The 20,201-nt window shown below is 43.2% G+C and overlaps 1 protein-coding gene across 1 annotated transcript in view; it reads right to left on the bottom strand.

Moving 5' to 3' along the window:
• CCDC141 (coiled-coil domain containing 141) overlaps window positions 1-20,201 on the bottom strand; it is a 165,967-nt gene that overhangs the window by 69,178 nt on the left and 76,588 nt on the right. The window contains exon 7 of the mRNA XM_019554677.1: window positions 1,466-1,660. Within this exon, the coding sequence (XP_019410222.1) occupies window positions 1,466-1,660 (195 nt within the window). The remainder of the gene's footprint in view (window positions 1-1,465; window positions 1,661-20,201) is intronic.

Below are 20,201 nucleotides of genomic sequence, written 5' to 3'. Positions count from 1 at the left end.
TGTGGTGCGCATTAAGAAGCTGAGTCCCCCATCTTGGAGAGGAGCCGTGCAAACTCAGGACTGAGGTTCCCCGGGGAAAGGGGAGGGGGGAGTCTGTGCTTGCAGCTGAGTCGGAGCCATGGGAGAGTTTAGGCTGCAGGAACAGGGGACAGTCTCTATTAAGCAGCCCTAGTTTCACAAGGAAAGGGAACGTGAGGCAGCATTTAACCTTGTTATTCTTGTAAGAAGTTTGTTTACAGGGAAGGAATCATCCTGCTGCCATCTGGACAGAGGTTTCTGTTTGAGAGAAACACTGGGACTGTGCACCCTACTCCTCAGATGCCTGTAGGAGCTGTGCACTGCCATCTGGTGACCACTCAAACAGCAGCGTTGCCATTTATTTTTATGATGTGAACTGAATTTATTATTGTGAACTGAATTCCTAGTGGAACTAAGGCTTAGAGTCTATAATCTGTGAATGGACATATATTGATAGGGCTGTTGTATGTGGCATCACATGTTGGATGGACTATTCCTTAATGTTGGGTTTATAGATAATATTTTGGTTATGGGTTTTAATGGGTGTTGTTGAACTATGTAATGCATATATGTATATATATGTATTATATTTGTTATTAATCTTTTCTCTTCTTTTCTCTAAATAGTTATAGCTAAAAATAAAGAACGCTACCTGTTACTTAGGCTGGAGAGGAGCCTTGGGAAGGTGAGAAGGAGGAACACGCTTTTTTTTTTGGCGGGACACCTCAGCCAGCCAACCTGCCTCTGGGAGAGCCCAAAACTATTGACACCCTGAAGATCTTCAATCTGGTATAGCACCTGGCCCTGGTGCTGGAGGAGGGTTACACTAGCATGGAAATATTCTCAGCTCTCTTCCAAAAGAAGTGCAGCAATCTAATTTTGAAATTGGACGCACCAAGCCTGCAATGGGTTCCACACAGGTGAACAGTCTCACCTGCATATAGCTGCAGGGAATTCACAGTAGTTCCACCCTGTAGGACTGGGACCTGAACTAAGCCATACAAGGACAGAATTTAGCATCAGTTTTGTTGGACTTTTGCCAGGTACAAAGTTTTAAAATCAGCCTATATGACATGCTGTCTGTCAGCAATTAGAGGTCTGTGTCTTTTTCATTTCTAATCTCTTCTTATTTTAATATGATCCTAAAATCAAATTTGGGGGTATGCTGAATTTTCTACATGTTTAATTTCCTGTAGTCCCCATTTTGGAAGCACAGATTTCTTTGCCCTACTAGAAGTGACATTAAAAAAATTGTTATTCCTGAATGGAAACATGTGGCTTAGGATCATACTGGAAGGCTACAAGACTAGTAATGTTACTTTAAATTTCCCAATTTTGTGAGCCTCAGCAAACTGTATTTAAACAAATCTCTTTCATACCAGGTTTCAGGAGAATAATGCCAGCCACATAATCATGTTAATAATTATAAATTTGCCCTCGTACTAACCTTGTTAGCAGCGTTAAAGAAGTCATTGGCCTCTTGTAACAATTTTTTCCTTTCCTCCATGTGACGGCACACCTCTTCTTGCAAAAGAGTTATTTTCTGATTTGAAAGCTTCAGGTGCTCTTTTTCTGCATAATCCTCTGAAAACAGAATCTTGAGTGCTTCAGCTTTTAATTGTTCCACAGTAAAATTCCATTCCTAAAAGAAAGACTGTTGTTAAAATGAAATGAAGAAAAATTTTGTACTGCAACATATTCTCAATGACAAATACAATCATTTCAAATTCATGCAACTCAAAGTTATGGCAAAATGAAAGAGAATTTTTCTCAGATAGCTTCTAAGTAAAGTGCTTTAATGAATGACAAAATTGCCAGAGGACCTGATACACACACATTCCACATGTCTGATGACTCTGGTAGTGCCATAGGCAAAAACTGCATAGACTACAGCAGAGGTTCCCAACCATCGAAGGGGTGGCTGCTGGGTCATGGCATGGGCCTCCCACTCAGATCCCCGTCTTTCTGCCTGGGCAAGCGGCTTCCACTGCCAGCAGTCACATGTGGGGTTAAAGCGGGGTGGTGGGGCAGCCCTGGAAGGGAAGCAGCCAGCTCTGTGTACTCCATCCTCCTACCATGCTGATCCACAGGATAAAAAAGGTTGGGAGCCATTGGACTATAGTATAAACATTGCATGAACTGGTCTGAATAAAAGAAAAAAGCATCTTCAACCATATAATAATCTATTATTTTGAAGGTGTGGATAAATGAATTTACCACCTAAGCCCCTTTGGTTCAGACCACATTGCCATTTGTAGGAGGTCTCTTTCTCTTTGGGCACCTGCACGTATACCCAATGCCTGCTTCAACACGTCTTAGTTAGCACACATCGGGGCAGACTTAATTAACTGAGTCTGCTGAAGCATGCTAATTAACACACTCCAGCTGCCTCAGCCTCATGTGTATTCAGTGTCCCCACACTTCAAAGGATGGTGGGGGTGCTTTAACTAAATCTCATTGAACAAGCAGTAGGTAAAGCACTCCTGCTGCCTTATTGAAGTGCGAGACACTGAATACAGGAGATGCTGTGGGCACTTTAATTAGAGTGGCTCCTGAGAGCTGCTGTAATTAAAGCGCCACTTTGCCCCCACCCTGGAGCATGTGTAAAGATGCCTTTTGGGCCTACCATCCAAGTAAGGACAAAATGAACTAATTCTTTGATGTTTGCATCTCATACTTCCATGCCATGTAGCAAGGTATGTATAAACTATTTTTGCTATGAGATTTTAGGATGCTTCTCTTCATCATGAGTTTAGATGGACTGAATCTCACATTTCTCCAGAATGTCTTTACCAATGTTTCCCTAACTTCTTCTACAAATATCCATGCCAGTTCAAGGCAGTTCTTCATACCACCTCACCAGCAGCCTCCTTAGCTTGAATGGAAAAGCATTTTGAGACAGATGCGGTAGGACAAGGAAGAAGGGAAAGTTACACATTAAAATCTCAAGACTTGCAGCCAGAAAAAGTCATTAAAATAGATTTGCAGGGGTCCTCAGATTTCCTTTTTCTGGCCATGGCAATGCTCTCAACTTTTTCTCCTTTTCACCCTCCAGGTAGATTCCTTGAGCTTCTTCTTTAAAGCCGTGTTCCTCAACCTTTTAAGTAGCAAGTACCCGCTAACTTCAGAAAATTTTAATAAGTACCCCAACACTCAATTTTCCAGGGGATTTTATATTTACAGACTAATGTGTGCCATATGTTGGAAGAAAGTCTGTGTATATAAGGTCGTGATATGACAGATGTCTGATCTGGTGTGGGTAGGGTTGCCATCTTTTTACACCAGGGGTGCACAACTCAAGTATGTACCTGAGCTACAGGTGATGTTGGCCAAAGCTAGGGGGCTGAACCCAGTGCTGCGCAAAGTGTGACATGCCAAATTCTTACTGGGGAATTTACCGGGCACCAAATTTTTTGCCAGAGGTTTGAGAGGAGGAAGGGGCAAGAGAGAGAGGAAAAGCAGGCAAGAGAGAGAGGAAAAGAGGGTGTGAGAGAGTGTTGGGCTACCCATGTACTCCCTGAACGGGTCTCACGTACCCACACAGGTTGAGAAACTGTGCTTTAAAGGACCAAAGTTAGAAGTGATGGTTAGTTGAGATACATTACTTCTTCTACAACTTCTTACATTTTCTTCTGAAAGAGGAAATTCAGTGGTATGGAATTCAAAATTAGACTATCTTATAAATCACCTCTGAACCTGGCCCACTAACTTGTATCTCATTACTGCATTTATGAACCTCCGATTGGCCTACAGTCCCTTCTTTTCCATAACCTTCAGTACCTTTCTTACACCTCTTCCTTCTCCACAAATGTTACTTAAACTTAATTTCCTCCCCCTATTCCCATAAAGCTTGTGGCTTTCAACTTCACTTTCCAAAGAAGTATAGACACTGGTTATACAGTGAAGGTACACTGATTGGCAAACTGATTTATGAATTTGAATCCATTTGAATACCATTATAGCTAAACCAGAAGAAATCTCTGGGTGGACAAATATATTTGTTTAGAAATATTTATATTGGTTTAGCTTGTGCCTGAAAATTTTCTGATGCACTGCAGATCCCCACAAGGAAAACAATAAGAGTGCCCACACAAGGCTTAGTGCAACACAATTTTGTCATGTAGACAAAGGCTTTGTTAAAATTTTTCTGCCTATGGTAAATTGTCTTATTTTTACCTTAATTCCCACTGTCTTTTTAAGTTTAAAAGGAGTGTTTTAGTTTTCATAATATGCAGTATAAAATGAAAGAAATTTCTTTTAAAGAATCAACTAAAAATGTCCCTCCACTCCTTCCTGTCTTACTATTATTGTCCTGTATTTTTAATGACCAATCAAGGAAAAAAATTAAAATAATAAAACCATTATTTTGTCTACTGTTGTTCCTGTCAACCCTGCCAACGTTTAACATTGGAAATATATTGCGTTATTCAAAACAAAATGAATATCTATTATTATGCTGCTAATTTTCATGCCCTAACTAGCATCTTTCCACTACTTGTTCTGCTAATTAATTGAATACATTTTGAAATAAGAAATGAGACAGTTTTAACTTAACAAGTTTCCTTCTACTCCACGGCAAAGAAAAGGCAGTTTGAGTAGAAAACTGTTTTAAAATATGATAAAGAAAAATTTCTGAAAATGCTAAAGCATAGAAATGGTTCAGTGTGAGTGGCACATGACTCTTTTTTTCCCAAAGGTTGCTATAAAAAAATTGGCAATTGGCTTTCTCCCTAAGTTTTATGTATTTATTTTTATTGGAAGTAGGCTATGTGCTCTTCACAAGTTTTGTCAGCCTACAGCAGCTGACAGGATTGTGCCAAGAGAACACATGTACACTCCTGTGTCCAGGGGCGATGTGGAGGGGGTGCACCCCCTACAAAAAGGTACCACTGACACCCCCAACAAAAAGGTGGCACTGCTGCCTGTGGGTAGTTGCTGCTTGCCTGTGGGCAGTCTGCGATTGCTGCTGGCTGCTGCTGCCGGCAGCACCTGCAGGTGGTTGCCACCCCCTGGCTGGCACTTGCCAGGCCCCCCCACCAACAGCGCCAGCAGCATCTGTGGGACCTCTGTGCTTACCACCGCAGTGCTCTTGCCACTGCCAGTGCAGCCATGCCCTCCCAGCCTCCAGGGGCACACATCATTCATGCCTGTGGTTGTGCTAGCAACATACATCTTTACTACAAGCAGCTGTGTCAACTGATGAAATGCATGTGGCTAGGCATCCCAGTGGCTCCTGTGGAACTATCCAATATAATGCACTGTGGGATGTGGGAGAGATGGATTATGGCATGTTGGTGACATAGCGAGGGAATTGTAAGTGTTCTGGCCCAACATCTCACAATGTCATTCTCTCTGCATCTTTTCCCCTTCCAGTAATTTTCATGGTATTGTTTGGAAGCACAGAATCCCTCATGTTTTCTCTCCTTACCAATTAACATGAGGATTGCAAAGAAGTTACAGCCGGAGAGTGAGTCCATGACACAAAAAGGGCTGCACATTTCTTTTGTATTTGCATAATGTGAACATTAGGATTGCGTAATGTGTAAGCTGGTACAATGTGCATGCATGCAGCAGGAGTACCCAAGCAAAATTAATTATACTGCGTGTGACAGGGCAGAATGGGTACTAAGCAGGCCATACCTGAAAGATGTAGCCTCAGGGTGAGGTACCCTCGGAAACATAACTAATGGAGAAAATACCAGCCAACTGTAGGAAGTAATACTTAATTACTTCCTACACTAGTTATGAATAGCTATTCTACATTGCTAAAATGTTGCTGAGCAAAAAGTCATGATGAATGTGACAAAAATTGTGTTTCCACATGAGTAACCCCATAAGAGTATGTTTTAAGCAATACCCTTCGTCTTGGTTACCTAACAGAACCAGTGTAATGGCAAAATTGAAGTGTCTAAAGAAATGATTCATTGAACAGACTTGACTGACACCTCCTCACTGGACATCCAAATAGTCTTGTTCTTGCTGAACTAATCATATGCTATGATACTGACTGATATGCAGTTATATTGGCTGTTTTCAATAAAGATATTGTAGAATACCTGCTCTGAGTACACATTTCCATGAATTCCTTCCCCTTGGGAAACCAGGCCCAAAACATAAGCAAGTGATCAGACATGGCAGGCTGCTTCAGGCATTTTCTGTCCATCAAACAACTTTAAGAACCATTTCTGGCTTGCAAAATTAGCACTGGAGTGGTGGAATTGCACTGGGATTGAAGTCTGGAATCATCTACAGTAGCTGCAAGACTTTCAAATACAGTAAGTAATATTTCTAGGGCTCTGTGCTTTTCTTTTGACTCTCAGACATTAAGATACAAGAATGAGACTTGTCAGTTGATAAACAGGTGATTGTGTTATGGGAGCTGCCAGTGTCAAGTGGCTGTCAACTGGTGGGGAAAGTTCATAGCTGAGGCCACTCTCATCAGCCACAAAATTGTGTTTTAGGCAGAAGATAAAGGGGTTTAAGGTGCCTGGGTGGAACAACAGTGGGAGGGGACAAAAGATGAGATGCACATTCCAGTTTTGTCCCCACTCGCACTACCTTGCATTGCAGTACATTATTAGGAAGGGGTACTTCTGCATGGTGATGCAGTTACCAGCAGAACACAGGGAGCAGTTCAAGACATTAACATTGGCAAATTGGAAAATTGAAGCTCTTAGATAAAAGCCCCAAAAAGCCCCACTGAAGTGCACAATCTATACAGATCTTGGGCTAGCTGGGTCAAACTGATGCATTTCCTGTTCCAGTAAAGTGTACTTTTTTGTTTCATGTCTGTCAGCAGCCATCCTTAAAGCTGGAATGCAAGACTATGTGGGGCTGTTCCAAAAGCTGCAAGCAAGGATATTCTTCTCTTCCTGCCCCATTCACACTGGAGGTATTGAAATAACAATAGTCTTCTCAGGGACCCAGTCTAATCCTTGCTCCCTTTGCTCATGAAATTATATACCAATAATATGCACAGCAGCGGGGAGAGTCTTAACTATTGACTTAGCAGGCACAGGAAGACTACTGACCTTAGAATCAATCACAGAATCATAGAACCAATGAGTCGGAAGGGACCTAGACAGATCATCTAGTCCGACCCCCTGCCATGGGCAGGAAGGAGCATTGGGGGTGGCAGGGGTCATAGGACCCCAGCCAGGTGCCTATTCATTCTCCTCTTGAAGATTTCCAGGGAAGGTGAGAGCACCACCTCTCTGGGAAGCCTATTCCAGGCTCTTGCCACCCTTAAAGTGAAGTAGTTCTTCCTAATATCTAACCTAAACCTGTCCTCCCTCAGCTCATGGCCATTGTTCCTGGTGACTCCAAGGGGAGCCCTGGTAAACAAATTTTCCCCAAGTCCCTGCTGGTGGCCCCTGATAAGGTTGTAGGCAGCCACAAGATCCCCCCTCAGTCTCCTCTTGCAGAGACTGAAGATACTGGTCCCTCAGCCTCTCCTCATAGGGCTGGCCACAGAGGCCCTCAATGATACGAGTGGCCTCCTCTGGACCCTCTCCAGGTTCTCCGCGTCCTTCTTGAAGTGCGGCGCCCAGAACTGGACACAGTACTCCAGCTGCAGCCTGACCAGCGCCGCATAGAGGGGGAGCAAGACCTCTCTGGACCTGTTAGTGATGCCCTTGTTGATGCGTGACAGGGTGCGCGGTTGGCTCTGCCTATTGCTTCATTGCACTGGCGACGCATATTCATCCTGGAGTCAATCCTGACCCCAAGTTCTCTCCCTGCCTCTGTGCTGCTGAGAGGGTCAGCCCCTAACCTATAACCATAAACTTTGCTTTTGGGCATTTGAAATGGCCCTTAAGATAAAGCTTGATTTCAGTCAGCCAAACACCCTTATCATTGTTGCATCCTGCTGGGTGCTGCACATTATTTGCAAAGCTAAAGAAGAATCCTTGCCAGCAGAAAAGCAGGTGAAGGACCCTCAATGGATTTTTAACACTCAGCTAGAAGGGTAGTATCTAGAGCCCGTTAAAATGCCTGAGGGAAACCTTAAGGAGCAATTCACTATTACGTCTTCAATTGTGTTTGTTTTTCTTTTAAAAGAAGCATCACCTGTCTTGGGTGTGGAGTGCTCATGACTGCGTGTAGGCATCTAGATTTTGAATGGCTCAGAATTACATTCATTCGTCAATAATAAAAATGTTATTTGAAGTATCATGAAACAGCACAGCAGCCCAGTGCTTCAAAACAGAGAGAAGAGACAGCCTGCAAAAACCTATATAGCATTCAGACAAACAAAACCAACACTGCAAATGTGTAAAACCCATTCCAGTAACACTAGAAACACTATGAAGGATAAGAACATCAAGTAAGAGAGCAAGAAAGTGCCTGAGGGCTCTTTTATGTAAGACAGTTCTCTTTCCTTTCTACCAGCATCCAGCGTGATGTATGAGGAAGGTATTGGCATTGTCTGTGCCTGGAGTGACGTAGGCTGCACAGCTCCTATTGTGCAGGCCACTGGTCCTGATGCAATACTGTTTTCTGCAGCACCACTATCTGTTGTTTTGGGAACTACATCCTTGTTTACCCACTTACTCATTTCCCTCGCTTTCTGTCTCCCTCTCAGGAGGAGCTCCGGTTCCTGGAGTGCCCTCTTGCCGCACTCCCTGTCAGCTGTGTCTGTGCAACTCTGTAGCACACACACGTTCTTTGTGAAGCATATCATGCTTCCTCATCTGTGTCAGCCTGGGTGTTTCTGTTGAAGCTGGCTTTCCCCAGGCCTGCCCAGTTGAGGACACCAATAAAAAAAAAAAAGAGAGATCCTGTTAGATTTACAGTGGTTGAAAAAAGGCAAAAACAACTTTAAAAACTGCCTAAGATTTTTTGCTATAAAGTTCTAATGGACAGAGTGGATGAAGCCAGACTGTTTGCAGAGGAGCTTGCTTTGTTGAGCTGAGCAGAGCCATAAAAACACTATGACTCAACAGGGGAGAAAACAGTAGGGGAGGAAGGAGGATGTTGGGAGAGCACAGAAGGGCTGACAGTAAAAACTGAAAAAATCATTGAAGACTGTTGTGGATTTGCCTGGTATCTCACTACTAAAGGTGGTAAGGCCCAGAAAAAGCAAGTGCTACCAGTGCCTTTTGTTCTATGAACATGGGAGAGGCCACCATTTCCATACGGGGTTGGGAAGGATTCTGGGGGAGAAAAAGATGTGAGATCAAAGGGAAAGAAAAGGAAAAGTTACAGCACTTACCAGGGCTGCCTTCCTCTTCCTCACTGTTGGACCCGGCTCTGCCCATTTTATGTCTGGAATTGCTTCTCGCTGGGGATCTCCGAGGTTCCCTCCTCAGGCTTCCTCCATGAGGTAATCCCAGTCATAACTGTGTCAGGCTCATAATCAAGAATGGCCTGAAGTTTCTTTTGGAAGTGGCATGTCACTGGTGAATCTCCTGGTTTTTTTTGCTTGGTAGGAGCATCCAGGAGAGTACGTCTGCTAGAGATACTTACGCTTGGCTCAGCATCGTTTCTCTTCATGCTTCCTCTCATCATTGCATGCCCCTCCATGATACCCATACAAACACATGACTTGGCTTCTACAGCCCTCTCTCTCCACAGGCTGGAGAGATCCAGCCCCTCCTTCCTGTTGCACATGGGAGCACAAGCGTATTGCTCTTTTTGGGAAGCCACACCTATCTGCTTGGACATGTGGAGTGGCATAAGAAGATATGTTTTCAGAAACAAAGATTGATTTATAAGGCTGGAGGAAAGGTAAGATTCCTTCTGACTTCAGTCAATTTCATTTGAAATTGTGGCCAGTAGTTACTACAAGGCATCATGGGACAGCTGTGGAGGACTGCTGTAGCTGACAAGAGAAAAGGACATTGACTTTATGTTAAGTCTCATGGTGGTGAGGGTTTTGGTGTTGGAGAGGTGGTAGAACACTGCTGGTACTCACCATGACTCAGTCACTTTACAGCCACATAAAAGTGGCTGCATATTTGCTAAAAGAATACCAATTCTATCAACAAAACTACCTAGCATTGTGGTGCTCAACCTCTTGGCTTTGTGGGCTGGATGTGTGGTGCGTGGTGAGTCCCTGGGCTGAATCCAGCCTGTGGGCCCAATCCAACATATACAGGACCCAGCTCTGGTCCCTCATGCCATATTGCAGCTGCAGCCCTGACTCATACTGGATTGGGCCCACCACCCCAACACTGACCCTACATAACCCAAATAAGCCTTTGCCACCCTGGCCCTGGACTTACACATGCTGGATGACTCTGGCCCCAGCCCCATGTACACTGGATCAGGCCCCAATGCTCCAGCGCAGGCCTCACATGTTCTAGACTGGGCCCCATCACCCTGGCCCCACTTGAGCTTGATGGGGCCTGTTGCCCCAGCCGCAGCCGCAGCCCCAGCCCCAGCCCCAGCCCTGTACATACCCTATAAGGCTCACCTTCCCAGCCCCACATGGACTAGATTGGACCCCACCACCCCAGTCCTGACTCTGCACACACGGTCATGTCAACTGGTCCACGGGGATTTGAAAATTTGGTGGTGGAGGAGTGGTGGCACAGTTAATTGCTACCCCTCTCCCCCCCCGCCCCCCCCCAAAAAATTCTAGACCTTTGGGGATCCCCATGAGCCAGATCACATAGCTCTGGAGGCCAGACATGGCCCACGGTCCATGGGCCTAGAGGTAAGCATCCCTGGTCTAGTATAAACCAGGCTTTAGTAAATCAGTGCTAATGAACAATGTTGCATTGATAGCCAAGAAATCAGAAGTCATCTGATTATTTAAAGAACATTTATAAACAGCAGCAGTTCAAATTTCCCCACCTCACACTGCTCAAACAATGCTTCCTTAACCCTGCCAGGGGATACCACCAAGAGGGAAGTATATTTTAATCTGAATACTTCAGTACTTTCCTTTGTCTGTTTTCTGAGGCTGCAATTTATTGTGCCAGTAGTGGTATGCAATTCAGACACTTGTTCAAAAAGATCAGCAACTCATTTCATAAAGGCCCTGAATAGAGATTTGACAGTAATATGTTTCACTCCCTACTGACCTGGGCTAGATTTGGTCCAGCAACCATGAAGTGAAAAGCTTCTTCCAATCCCTTGAAATATCTAGTCCCCTGCCTGGTTGTTTATAGAATGTCAAGCCTGATAAGTGCAAAGTAATTCATGTGGAAAAAGGCTAATTTGAACTACTCATACACCTTACTGGATTCTAAATTAACTGGAACAACTCATAAAACAGACCTGGGCATCACTGTAGACAGGTAAACCACTTCTGCACAGAGTGCAACAACAGCCACCAAAAAACCAAACAAACAGGATGTTAGAAGGCATAGACAGTAGGAAGAAAATGATTGATGCAGTTATTACAGAATCACTGCATACGCTCTCCTGGAATAGTGTGCTTAGTTATATTCAGCTTTTCTCAATAATGCAGAAATAGAAGAGATTCAGGGATACGAAACAAAACTAATTAGAAAACGTGGAGAAAACCCATATAAAAAGATAATGAAAATATTGTTTAGAGATGAAATTAAAACGACCAGACACAAGAGGTGCACACAAGATTTGGAACTGTAAAGAGAATGCAAATTTACTTTCTCAGTAAAGTGAGATCAGGTCCCTGAGATTCAAGGATGAAAGATATATTTTACATGGGCAATTAATAAGGCTGTGGTCATCATTGCCTCAACCTATCATTGAGACCAAGAGTTTAGCAAGATTTAGAAAAAAGTTTGTACATTTATATGAATAATAGAAAAAACACATGTAATTAAGTAGAGTTTCATGGGATCTAAAAAAAAAAGTGATGTCAAGTCTCATGCTTCAGGTCATAAGTAAGACTTTGAAAGAAAGAGACTTATTTTTTGGCAGCTTATCCCTTTACTGTCCATCTCTACTTTTACTAAGAATCCCAAAGACAGAGGTGGATTTGTTTGGCTACTATGATAATTCCTGTATTTGTAACATTTCTCCACCAAGTAACCTTGTAACAGGGGACCATTACCGGCCCCTGTTTCTGAACTGGAAAAGCCCCAACAGAGCCTTTACCTGAGATGGGTCTGCCATGTCGGATCTGCATCTGATGATGTCAGATGCTGGCAGGGATGCTGGAAGCAGAAAGGGCCACTGAAGGAAGCACTGCTGATTGGTCCTTTGGGCAAGACAGACCCATAAATGCCAGCTCTGTAGAGTGTTTGTGCCCCCACAGAGGGGACACAGGAGCAGCAAGTGAGCTGCAGTGGATCTGCGTGGAAGTGCACAAACCTTAGAAGAACTGAGAAGGAACACCACAGCGTAGAGAGAGTTGTGATGGCCATCATTCAGAGGACAGCTCTGGTGAGTCCGCTGGGGAAGACCCCCAAATCCTTGGAAGGAGTGATGCAAAGGCAAGCAGATACTTCCAACCAAAAGAGTAGAGATGGTCTCAAATACAGCCCAAGTAGAGGAGACTGTATAGTGGGACTTTACAGACCAAACATAAGAATGAGGATGGAGAAAGAACCCACCCAAAAGAAGCATTAAAAAGGAAACCAGACCACTGAAGAGATAAGCTGGGCAAAGGTCCCCGGCACCTGAAGAGGGAGCTACTTAGTCAACAGGACATGGGTCAGGCATAGACGGGGTATAAGGGGTGACAGAGCTCTGTGGTAGAGGCAGGAGTACCAAATGCCAACTGTTGTAGAATTCACTGTGAACCCCTTTGTATTTCTTTTTTCAATCTCATTTCCTTTTATGACCAAGTGACTTATCACTTGGACAAGGGGGAAGAGATTGACGTCGTATAACTCGACTTTAAAAAAGCCTTCGTCCAGTATCCTATAATCACCTCTTGGCTAAACTGGCAAACTGCGGCCTTGATGTCACCACAATCTGCTGGCTGGGGAACTGGCTCTGCAGTAGGACCCAGAGGGTGGTGGTCGACGGGAGCCAATCGTCTTGGTGTGCTGTGACCAGTGGGGTCCCACAAGGCTTTGTCCTAGGGCCTATACTGTTTAACATCTTCATCAAGACATGGAAATTGGTGTCAGAAGTGGACTGGCCAAGTTTGCCGACAACACCAAACTCTGGGGTAAAGCATCCACACTTGAGGATAGGAGGGTGATCCAGGCAGAGCTGGACGGACTCATGAAATGGTCAGACAAGAACCTGATGGTGTTAACACTGAAAAATGCAAGGTTCTCCACCTTGGGAGGAAAAACCTGCACCATGCATATAGGCTCAGTAGTGCTATGCTGGTTAGCTCTACAGATGAAAGGGACTTGGGGGTCATGGTTGACCACAAGATGAACATAAACCTTCAGTGTGATGCTGTGGCTAGTAAAGTGAGCAAAATGCTGGCTTGCATCCATAGATGCTTCTCAAGCAGATCCTGGGACATCATTCTCCCGCTGTACTCGGCCTTGGTGAGGCCGCAGCTGGAGTACTGCATCTAGTTTTGGGCTCCGCAATTCAAAAAGGATGTGGAGAAGCTTGAGAGGGTGCAGAGGAGAGCCATGCACGTGATCAGAGGTCAGGAAAACAGACCTTATGAAGAGAGGCTGAAAGCAATGGGGCTATTCAGCCTGGAAAAGCTCAGGCTCAGGGGTGATCTGGTGGCCACCTATAAGCTCATCAGGATCTGGGGGAGACCAGAGCCCCCCAAGGGATGACAAGATTGAATGGTCACAAACTCCACTGTGACCGGTTCAGGCTGGACATAAGAAAGAACTTCTTCACTGTCCGAGCCCCCAAGGTTTGGAACAGACTGCCACCTGAGGCGGTTCAAGCGCCCACTTTGAATGCTTTCAAAACACATTTGGATGCTTATCCTGCTGGGATCCTATGATCCCTGCTGACTCCTGCCCCTGGGGCAGGGGGCTGGACTCTATGATCCTCTGGGGTCCCTTCCAGCCCAAATGTCTATGAAATCTATGAAAAGTGGCTTTCTTTGAAAAGCCACATCACTGTGCCTCTTTTTTCTTTTTTAATCTAACATGGTTTATTTCTTAACTTTTCAATCAAACTCAACGTTGCTTATGGTTATAATTTCATGTTTTAAAAGTATTTTATGGGCATTACATCCATGCACATTTTCTGAGAGCATAAAAGGTAGCTTGATTTATTTGAAATTCTATATGATCTGTCCTAAAAATTGGCTCAATTTTCTTTCAAATCTCTACAGATAGTTTTTGAAGCCATTTTTGTTATGCAATTTTATCATTTTCTTTTTTATAAAGAAAGGTCATAATGGTAAAAAGAACTATTCTGTGTTATCAAGGACATGAAAACTCAGTGGAAAAATATTGGTCAGTTCTGACTGTCATACTTATAAGTGTTAAGTCCATCACTCAGCAATAAAATATTTCTGTTACTTTTCTCCATCAAAAAGAACACAAAGCCTGCCATTGCCTTGATGTCTCCATTTGACATGGATATGTGAATATCTCTGACCCATTCAAGGTACATGGTACTGTATGTACCTGTGCTCAGTGTGTCTCTCCAGGTCATGCCATTATTCTCATTTTTCCCTCACAGTAGTAGCCTTTTAAACAGTAGCTTTCACTATTCCACTTGGCAAGGAAATTGAGCTCCTTCTGGACCCCTTGATTGATTTGGCATTTTTAAAAGAATAAGATCTGATAGACAAAGTGATTTTCTTTTATATTTTAAAAGTAAGAAGTCTGGCACTTTTCTTGATAAAGTGCTTTAATTTTAAAAAAAACTTTGTATGAAACTAGCTGAAGAAAGCAGATGCACCTATTACTTCAGCTGAAGGAAAAAAATAAATGTCTCTCTCATTACTAAGCAAATGCTATGGAATAAATGCACTGTGTTGGCTTACAGATGGCTTATTTCTTACAACCCAGGCACCTGATGACATGTAAACTCCAAGCACTTGATTTCTGGAACTTTTTGACATGAGAATCTTTGGATCTTCGAAAAAAAATAAAACATATTTAACACAGCCAGGGATTTTTGTGGTTCAATAAAAGTTATCACCTACAAAAATCTTCACCTCCTGCATATTTCCTAGAACATCATAGCTACAACATCACTTCAACCTACCATGTGTAATGTAGGGATCCATGTTTTGTGATCCATTGGGAAATTAAATGCAATTTTTAAGGCCCAAACTATTTAAATACATATTTGTCCTGATACATGGTAAAGTACTCCAGTACCCATAATACAACTAGGACGATATTTTCCTGTGAGTTCCCCTTTTTTAATCCAATTGTAACTATAACATTTGCTACAATATTTTTTGACTTGTAACTGAGTTCTGTGTGCTAACTGAATAAGTGAACTTGCAATTGCCAGCCCAAAGTGTAAGTCATGCAGAAGGACAGATACCATAATATGCATCTATAAGGGATTTTTATGGGTGTGTGTTAAAGTGTATAAAGGGAGGCTGACATTCAGCATAGCCACACTACTTAAGAGGTCCTATGTCCTTCTCATCTTCAAAATATTTTAAGTTTTAACTAGAATTAAACTGGCCTAGCTCCATTGATTGCAAATGAAAACCATACCACTTTGCACCAGCTGAGGATCTGACTCATGCATGTTTGCTTATGTCAGTGCTGTATGTCTCTTACTAGTGGGTATAGAAGTACTGCAAATCACAACAGTAACAAGCTTATGCCACCTAGACTAATTAAGAGTCTTAGGCCAGTAAAGCAGAAAAGGGTATATTGATATATTTTCATTAACTTATGTTCTTGGGAAAGATGTTACATTGAAACGATGACCATTGGAGTCACTTATTTTTCCTCAGATCAGGAATAGTATGTCCTGTAGGCATACAAGCTGTAATGGATACAGAGCTGCTGTGATAATTTGTTAATTGTGTATTAATTCTGTGTGTTTACCTGGTGATCTCAATTTTTACTGTATGATTATACTGGTGTATTTTAACATAAGAATTGCCATTTGCTGCGTTGGACTATATAGGTCCATTTTGCCTAGTACCTTGTGTCACAGTGGCAGAGAATGAATGCTGAAAGCGAGCGTGAACTGGCTATCACCAGAGGTTTTTTCCCCCCACTCACTTTCTTCTCTCACTTTCAGCCTCCAGCATTTAAGGTCTGGGGAAGTTTTAATTCAGTGGCTATATCCCTAATTCCCATGATCAATAGCTACTGATGCCCCTTTCCTCCAAGAATTTGTCTAATACCTTTTTGACTCTAGCTAAACTGTCAGCTTTCAGATCTGGTGGCAATGAGTTCTACACTTTAATTATACACTGTGTGAAAAAGAACTTATGTTTGTTAGTTTTAAACTTACAACCTACTAGTTTCATTTTATGACCCCTAGTTCTTGTAAGAGATGGCAAATAGAAAATCCCTATTTACTCTTTCACCATTTAGTATTTTGTAAATCCTTATCATGTCCCCCACAAGCATCTCTTTTCTAAACTAGCCTCTTCAGTCTCTCCACGTATGGAAGCCCTTCCATACCACTAAACACATTTGTTGCCCTTCTCTGGACTTTCTCTAGTTTTTCTATAGCCTTTTTGAAAGGGAGTTCTTAGGAAAAACAATCAGGAAGAGAATGGATGTCTCAAGATAAGCTACTTATCAGAAAATACTTGAAAGTTGTTTAGGGCCAGTAATAACAAGGCAGGAAGAAGCCTGTGAACACAGGAGAGAAAAACAACTCCTTTGATGAAGTAAGCCTACTGCTCAGAAAAGCTTATGCTATATGTCGCTGATTTGGTTAGTCTCTAAGGTGTAATATACAGTGCCTTTTCTCTGACTTCAGACTAATGTAGCTAACTATCTCAGGTTAAAAATAAACATTCTCTCAAGAAGAAGTCAGGACAGAGCACCTTAAAGATCACCTTGCTCAGAGAGGCATAAGTTTTTCTAGGCTACAGTCAGAGGCAGATCCAGGATTTCCCAAAGTGGGATGCAGGAGCAGCAACCTACAGTTGAGAGGTGGCTGTACCTCCTGCTCCCAGCCCCTTCCACCCCTACCTGCCAGGGCCTGTGGTCAATCAGACCCTGCCGGGCAGAGCTCTTGAGATACCGCACCTGACCTTGATCCCTGGCTAATGCAACTGCCCTACTGTTCCATAACTGGATTGGCTGTTGAGAGCACCACTCAGCCCTTTTAAGCACATGTACAGTCTCAGGCTTCAGGCCTGCCTTGACAACAGCCACAGTCTTCTCCAGTAAGCCTTGCATTCACTGCTTTCTCTGGTTCTCCTGGCTCTTGATTCCGCTTTGGCTTTTCCTAGCCCTGATCTTAGATTTTCCCTGGAATTCACTACCATCTCTCTGATTCTCTTGGCTTCTGACTCAGCTTTGGCTTTAGATGTCCCCAAGCCGGCTCTTGGATCTTCCCTGGAACTTGGCACCTGGCGCTCTGACTCTCCTGGCTTCTGATGTCAGCTTGCACCCTGGACTACATCTCTCAGATCTTCCTCTCCTCAAACCTGGTCCCATTGTCTCCACTCTGCTGATCCAGATCCTGATCTGACACACTGATAACCTGTACCCCCACCTAGCTGACCTCTACCTCTTGATTGCCCTTCTGGGCCTACCTGCAGGCCTGGGTGCCCATACCCTGGCTGAACCCTCACAGTACCAGTGCAGGTAGGCTGCACCATGGGAGCTCTAGGGACTTTTTTTTTTAAAGCCCTTAAAGCAGGTGAAAATCCCCCTTCCCTTCCCCTTTGTGATCAGAAGCATGACCCCTTTCCCCTATTCCCAAGAACAGCGCAGGGAGCCTGTACTTCCCCCCACCATGCCCCATCCTCCAACAGCAGCAGGTGCAGGGAAGAGGGAAGCCCCCTGCCCTTCCAATCTGCCACTGTCCTCATCCCCAGCCCCTGCATAGTAGACAGCAATGACTCTGGTGCTTCCCCCACCCTGGGACAAGTAGTGAAAAGTGGTAGCGGCAGATGGGGGAGGAGAGGGGGCCTGCCTCGGTGCACAAAGGGGAAGTGAGAAGGATTTTCACCTGCTTTAGGTACTTTAAAAAGTCTCCGGAGGCTCCCATGATATGGTCTAATCCAAAAGAGGAATGCAGCCACACCACTGCACCCACTGTATATTTTTATATCTTCTTTATATCAAAGGAGATCAGACAGCTAAATATATACTGACTGAATGCCCTCTCTATGGTCCACCAGAGGGAGCGAAGAGTTTGAAAGATTGCAGTAATATTGATGGATTGACTCTTAAATTGTTGGAGGAGTCAACTCTCTAAAGTCATATTCAACAAGAAGAAGATATCTAACCCTGGCTACAGCCTACTTTGCAAGCATCTGTAGGCTATAGCCTATTCTGAATGAGTCATGTCTTTAGTGTGCTACTCTGCCCTGCTTTCTGCCTGACTTCAAACTAACATGGCTAACTCCTGGTACCTTTCTCTAGTCCCTCAAGAGAATGGGAGAGTTGTATAAGGAAAACAGATAAAGAAAAGACATTCTCTGAGCTGTTCAAAGAAGGCAGACCCAGCTATATTGCCATCAAAGGTGTTGCTAATCCTGTAAACAGTGACATAAACTTTATCCCATCATTCTATGAAGGTGTATTAGGAAAGAGAAAGGTTCCTTGATTTTCTTCTGTGATGTTGTAGGATGAACACTTGTTCACATCTCATTCACAGAACTACTCCAAGATCACTACATTCACGCCCATTTTTAATGTGCATTAAGGGCACGGGTCTACACACATGTGCCCTTAATGTGCCTTAAAAATGGCAATTTTAAGCTATTCGAGCCTAAATTTGATACTTCCAATAGCAGGTGCGAATACCTAAAGTGCCTTAATGCACGTGTAGATGCACTAGGGCACATTAATGCTGTGTACGTCGACTGACTTGGAACTAACTTTAGTCCCAAGTTGGTCTGCACACCACGTTAATGCACCTTAGTGTATGAATGTGTAGATGTGCACCTAAAACACCTTAATATGTATTAGGCAAATGTCCATTAAGTTCAGACTTGCATAAAAGCACATGTAGACACACCTACAGTGAAACAAGCAGCTATCAAGGCATTATATTACATCATCTGGACTCAGCATGTCTTCAGATTTTTAAGCTAAAAATGAAATGCCTTGGCATCTTATTAAATCTCAGAAAAACATTTTTGACTCTTTTCCAAGTATTGTTTATTTCCTAATGGGAGGGAGCAATGAAAATCGCAACCAATTTAAAACGTTTCTTTTTTTCATTTCTGTAGTCAAGTGGCCACAAAGTGGAGCTCTTAGTTCAGTTCTTTGTAAAAGCTCTGAGAAGTTCTAATATACCCAGCAATGTTACAGAAACTAATGCACAAATATTAACTGATTGTTGTTCATAATCATTCACTCATAAGACCAGTGAACTGAAGGACATGTCCTGGCTTTAACCTTGAAGCTAAACCAACCTAGGATGTTGCTAATCCTAAAATGTCTCCAGCTTCTTTGGAGAAAATGGAGTCTATCGGTCTTGAGGTGCTCTATTCACAAAACTGCGTTAGTAAGGGATTGGAAACCTTGCTATTCAGTTAAAAAAAAAAGAAGGCTAGTCACCCTGCAGCCAAAATTGAAACACTGATATGTTTAATCTCTCATATTCTGTCCAGACTCAGACAACATTGATTACTTGCACTTGAAAAGGGCTTCACATAACAAGTATTTACTAATTAATCTATGAGCACCTTGAGTGGCATTTGTCTAATTGTTTTTAATCAGATGACTCGGGGAAAGTTAAATAGAGGGATAGGATCAAGCTAAAAGTAGCATATTATAGTACTGTTACTATCATGAGTGGAATTATGTTCTGTATGCATGTCCCATTACACAGTACCTTTGACACATTTAACCTCTTGGCTAGGGACAGAAGTTACACATATACTGGTTTAAGTGATAAGAAAGCAGTTCAAATATGTAACACAACAAAAGGTTCCCATCTTCAAAAAGGGTAAGAAAGAGGACCTGGGAAACTATAGGCCAGTTAGTCTTACTTCGATCCTAGGCAAGCTGTTCAAGAAAATTATGTTGGCACACATCCATGAGGGGCCAGTAGGGGATTTCATGCTTAGGGGCAACCAACACAGGTTCATCAGTGGCAGGCCCTGTCAGACCAACCTGGTGGCCTTCTATGATCAGATCACCAAATCATTAGATGCAGGGGTAGCAGTGGACATAGTCCTCCTGGACTTTCGGAAGGCCTTTGATACTGTCTCTCACCCTGTTCTCATTAAGAAACTGAGGGACTGTGGTGTC

Source organism: Crocodylus porosus, unplaced genomic scaffold, assembly GCF_001723895.1.
Source record: "Crocodylus porosus isolate Cpor-Errol unplaced genomic scaffold, CroPor_comp1, whole genome shotgun sequence".
Classification (NCBI taxonomy): Eukaryota; Metazoa; Chordata; order Crocodylia; family Crocodylidae; genus Crocodylus; species Crocodylus porosus.
Note: the sequence above shows the minus strand (reverse complement) of the source record. Positions and strands in the feature narration are given on the sequence as shown.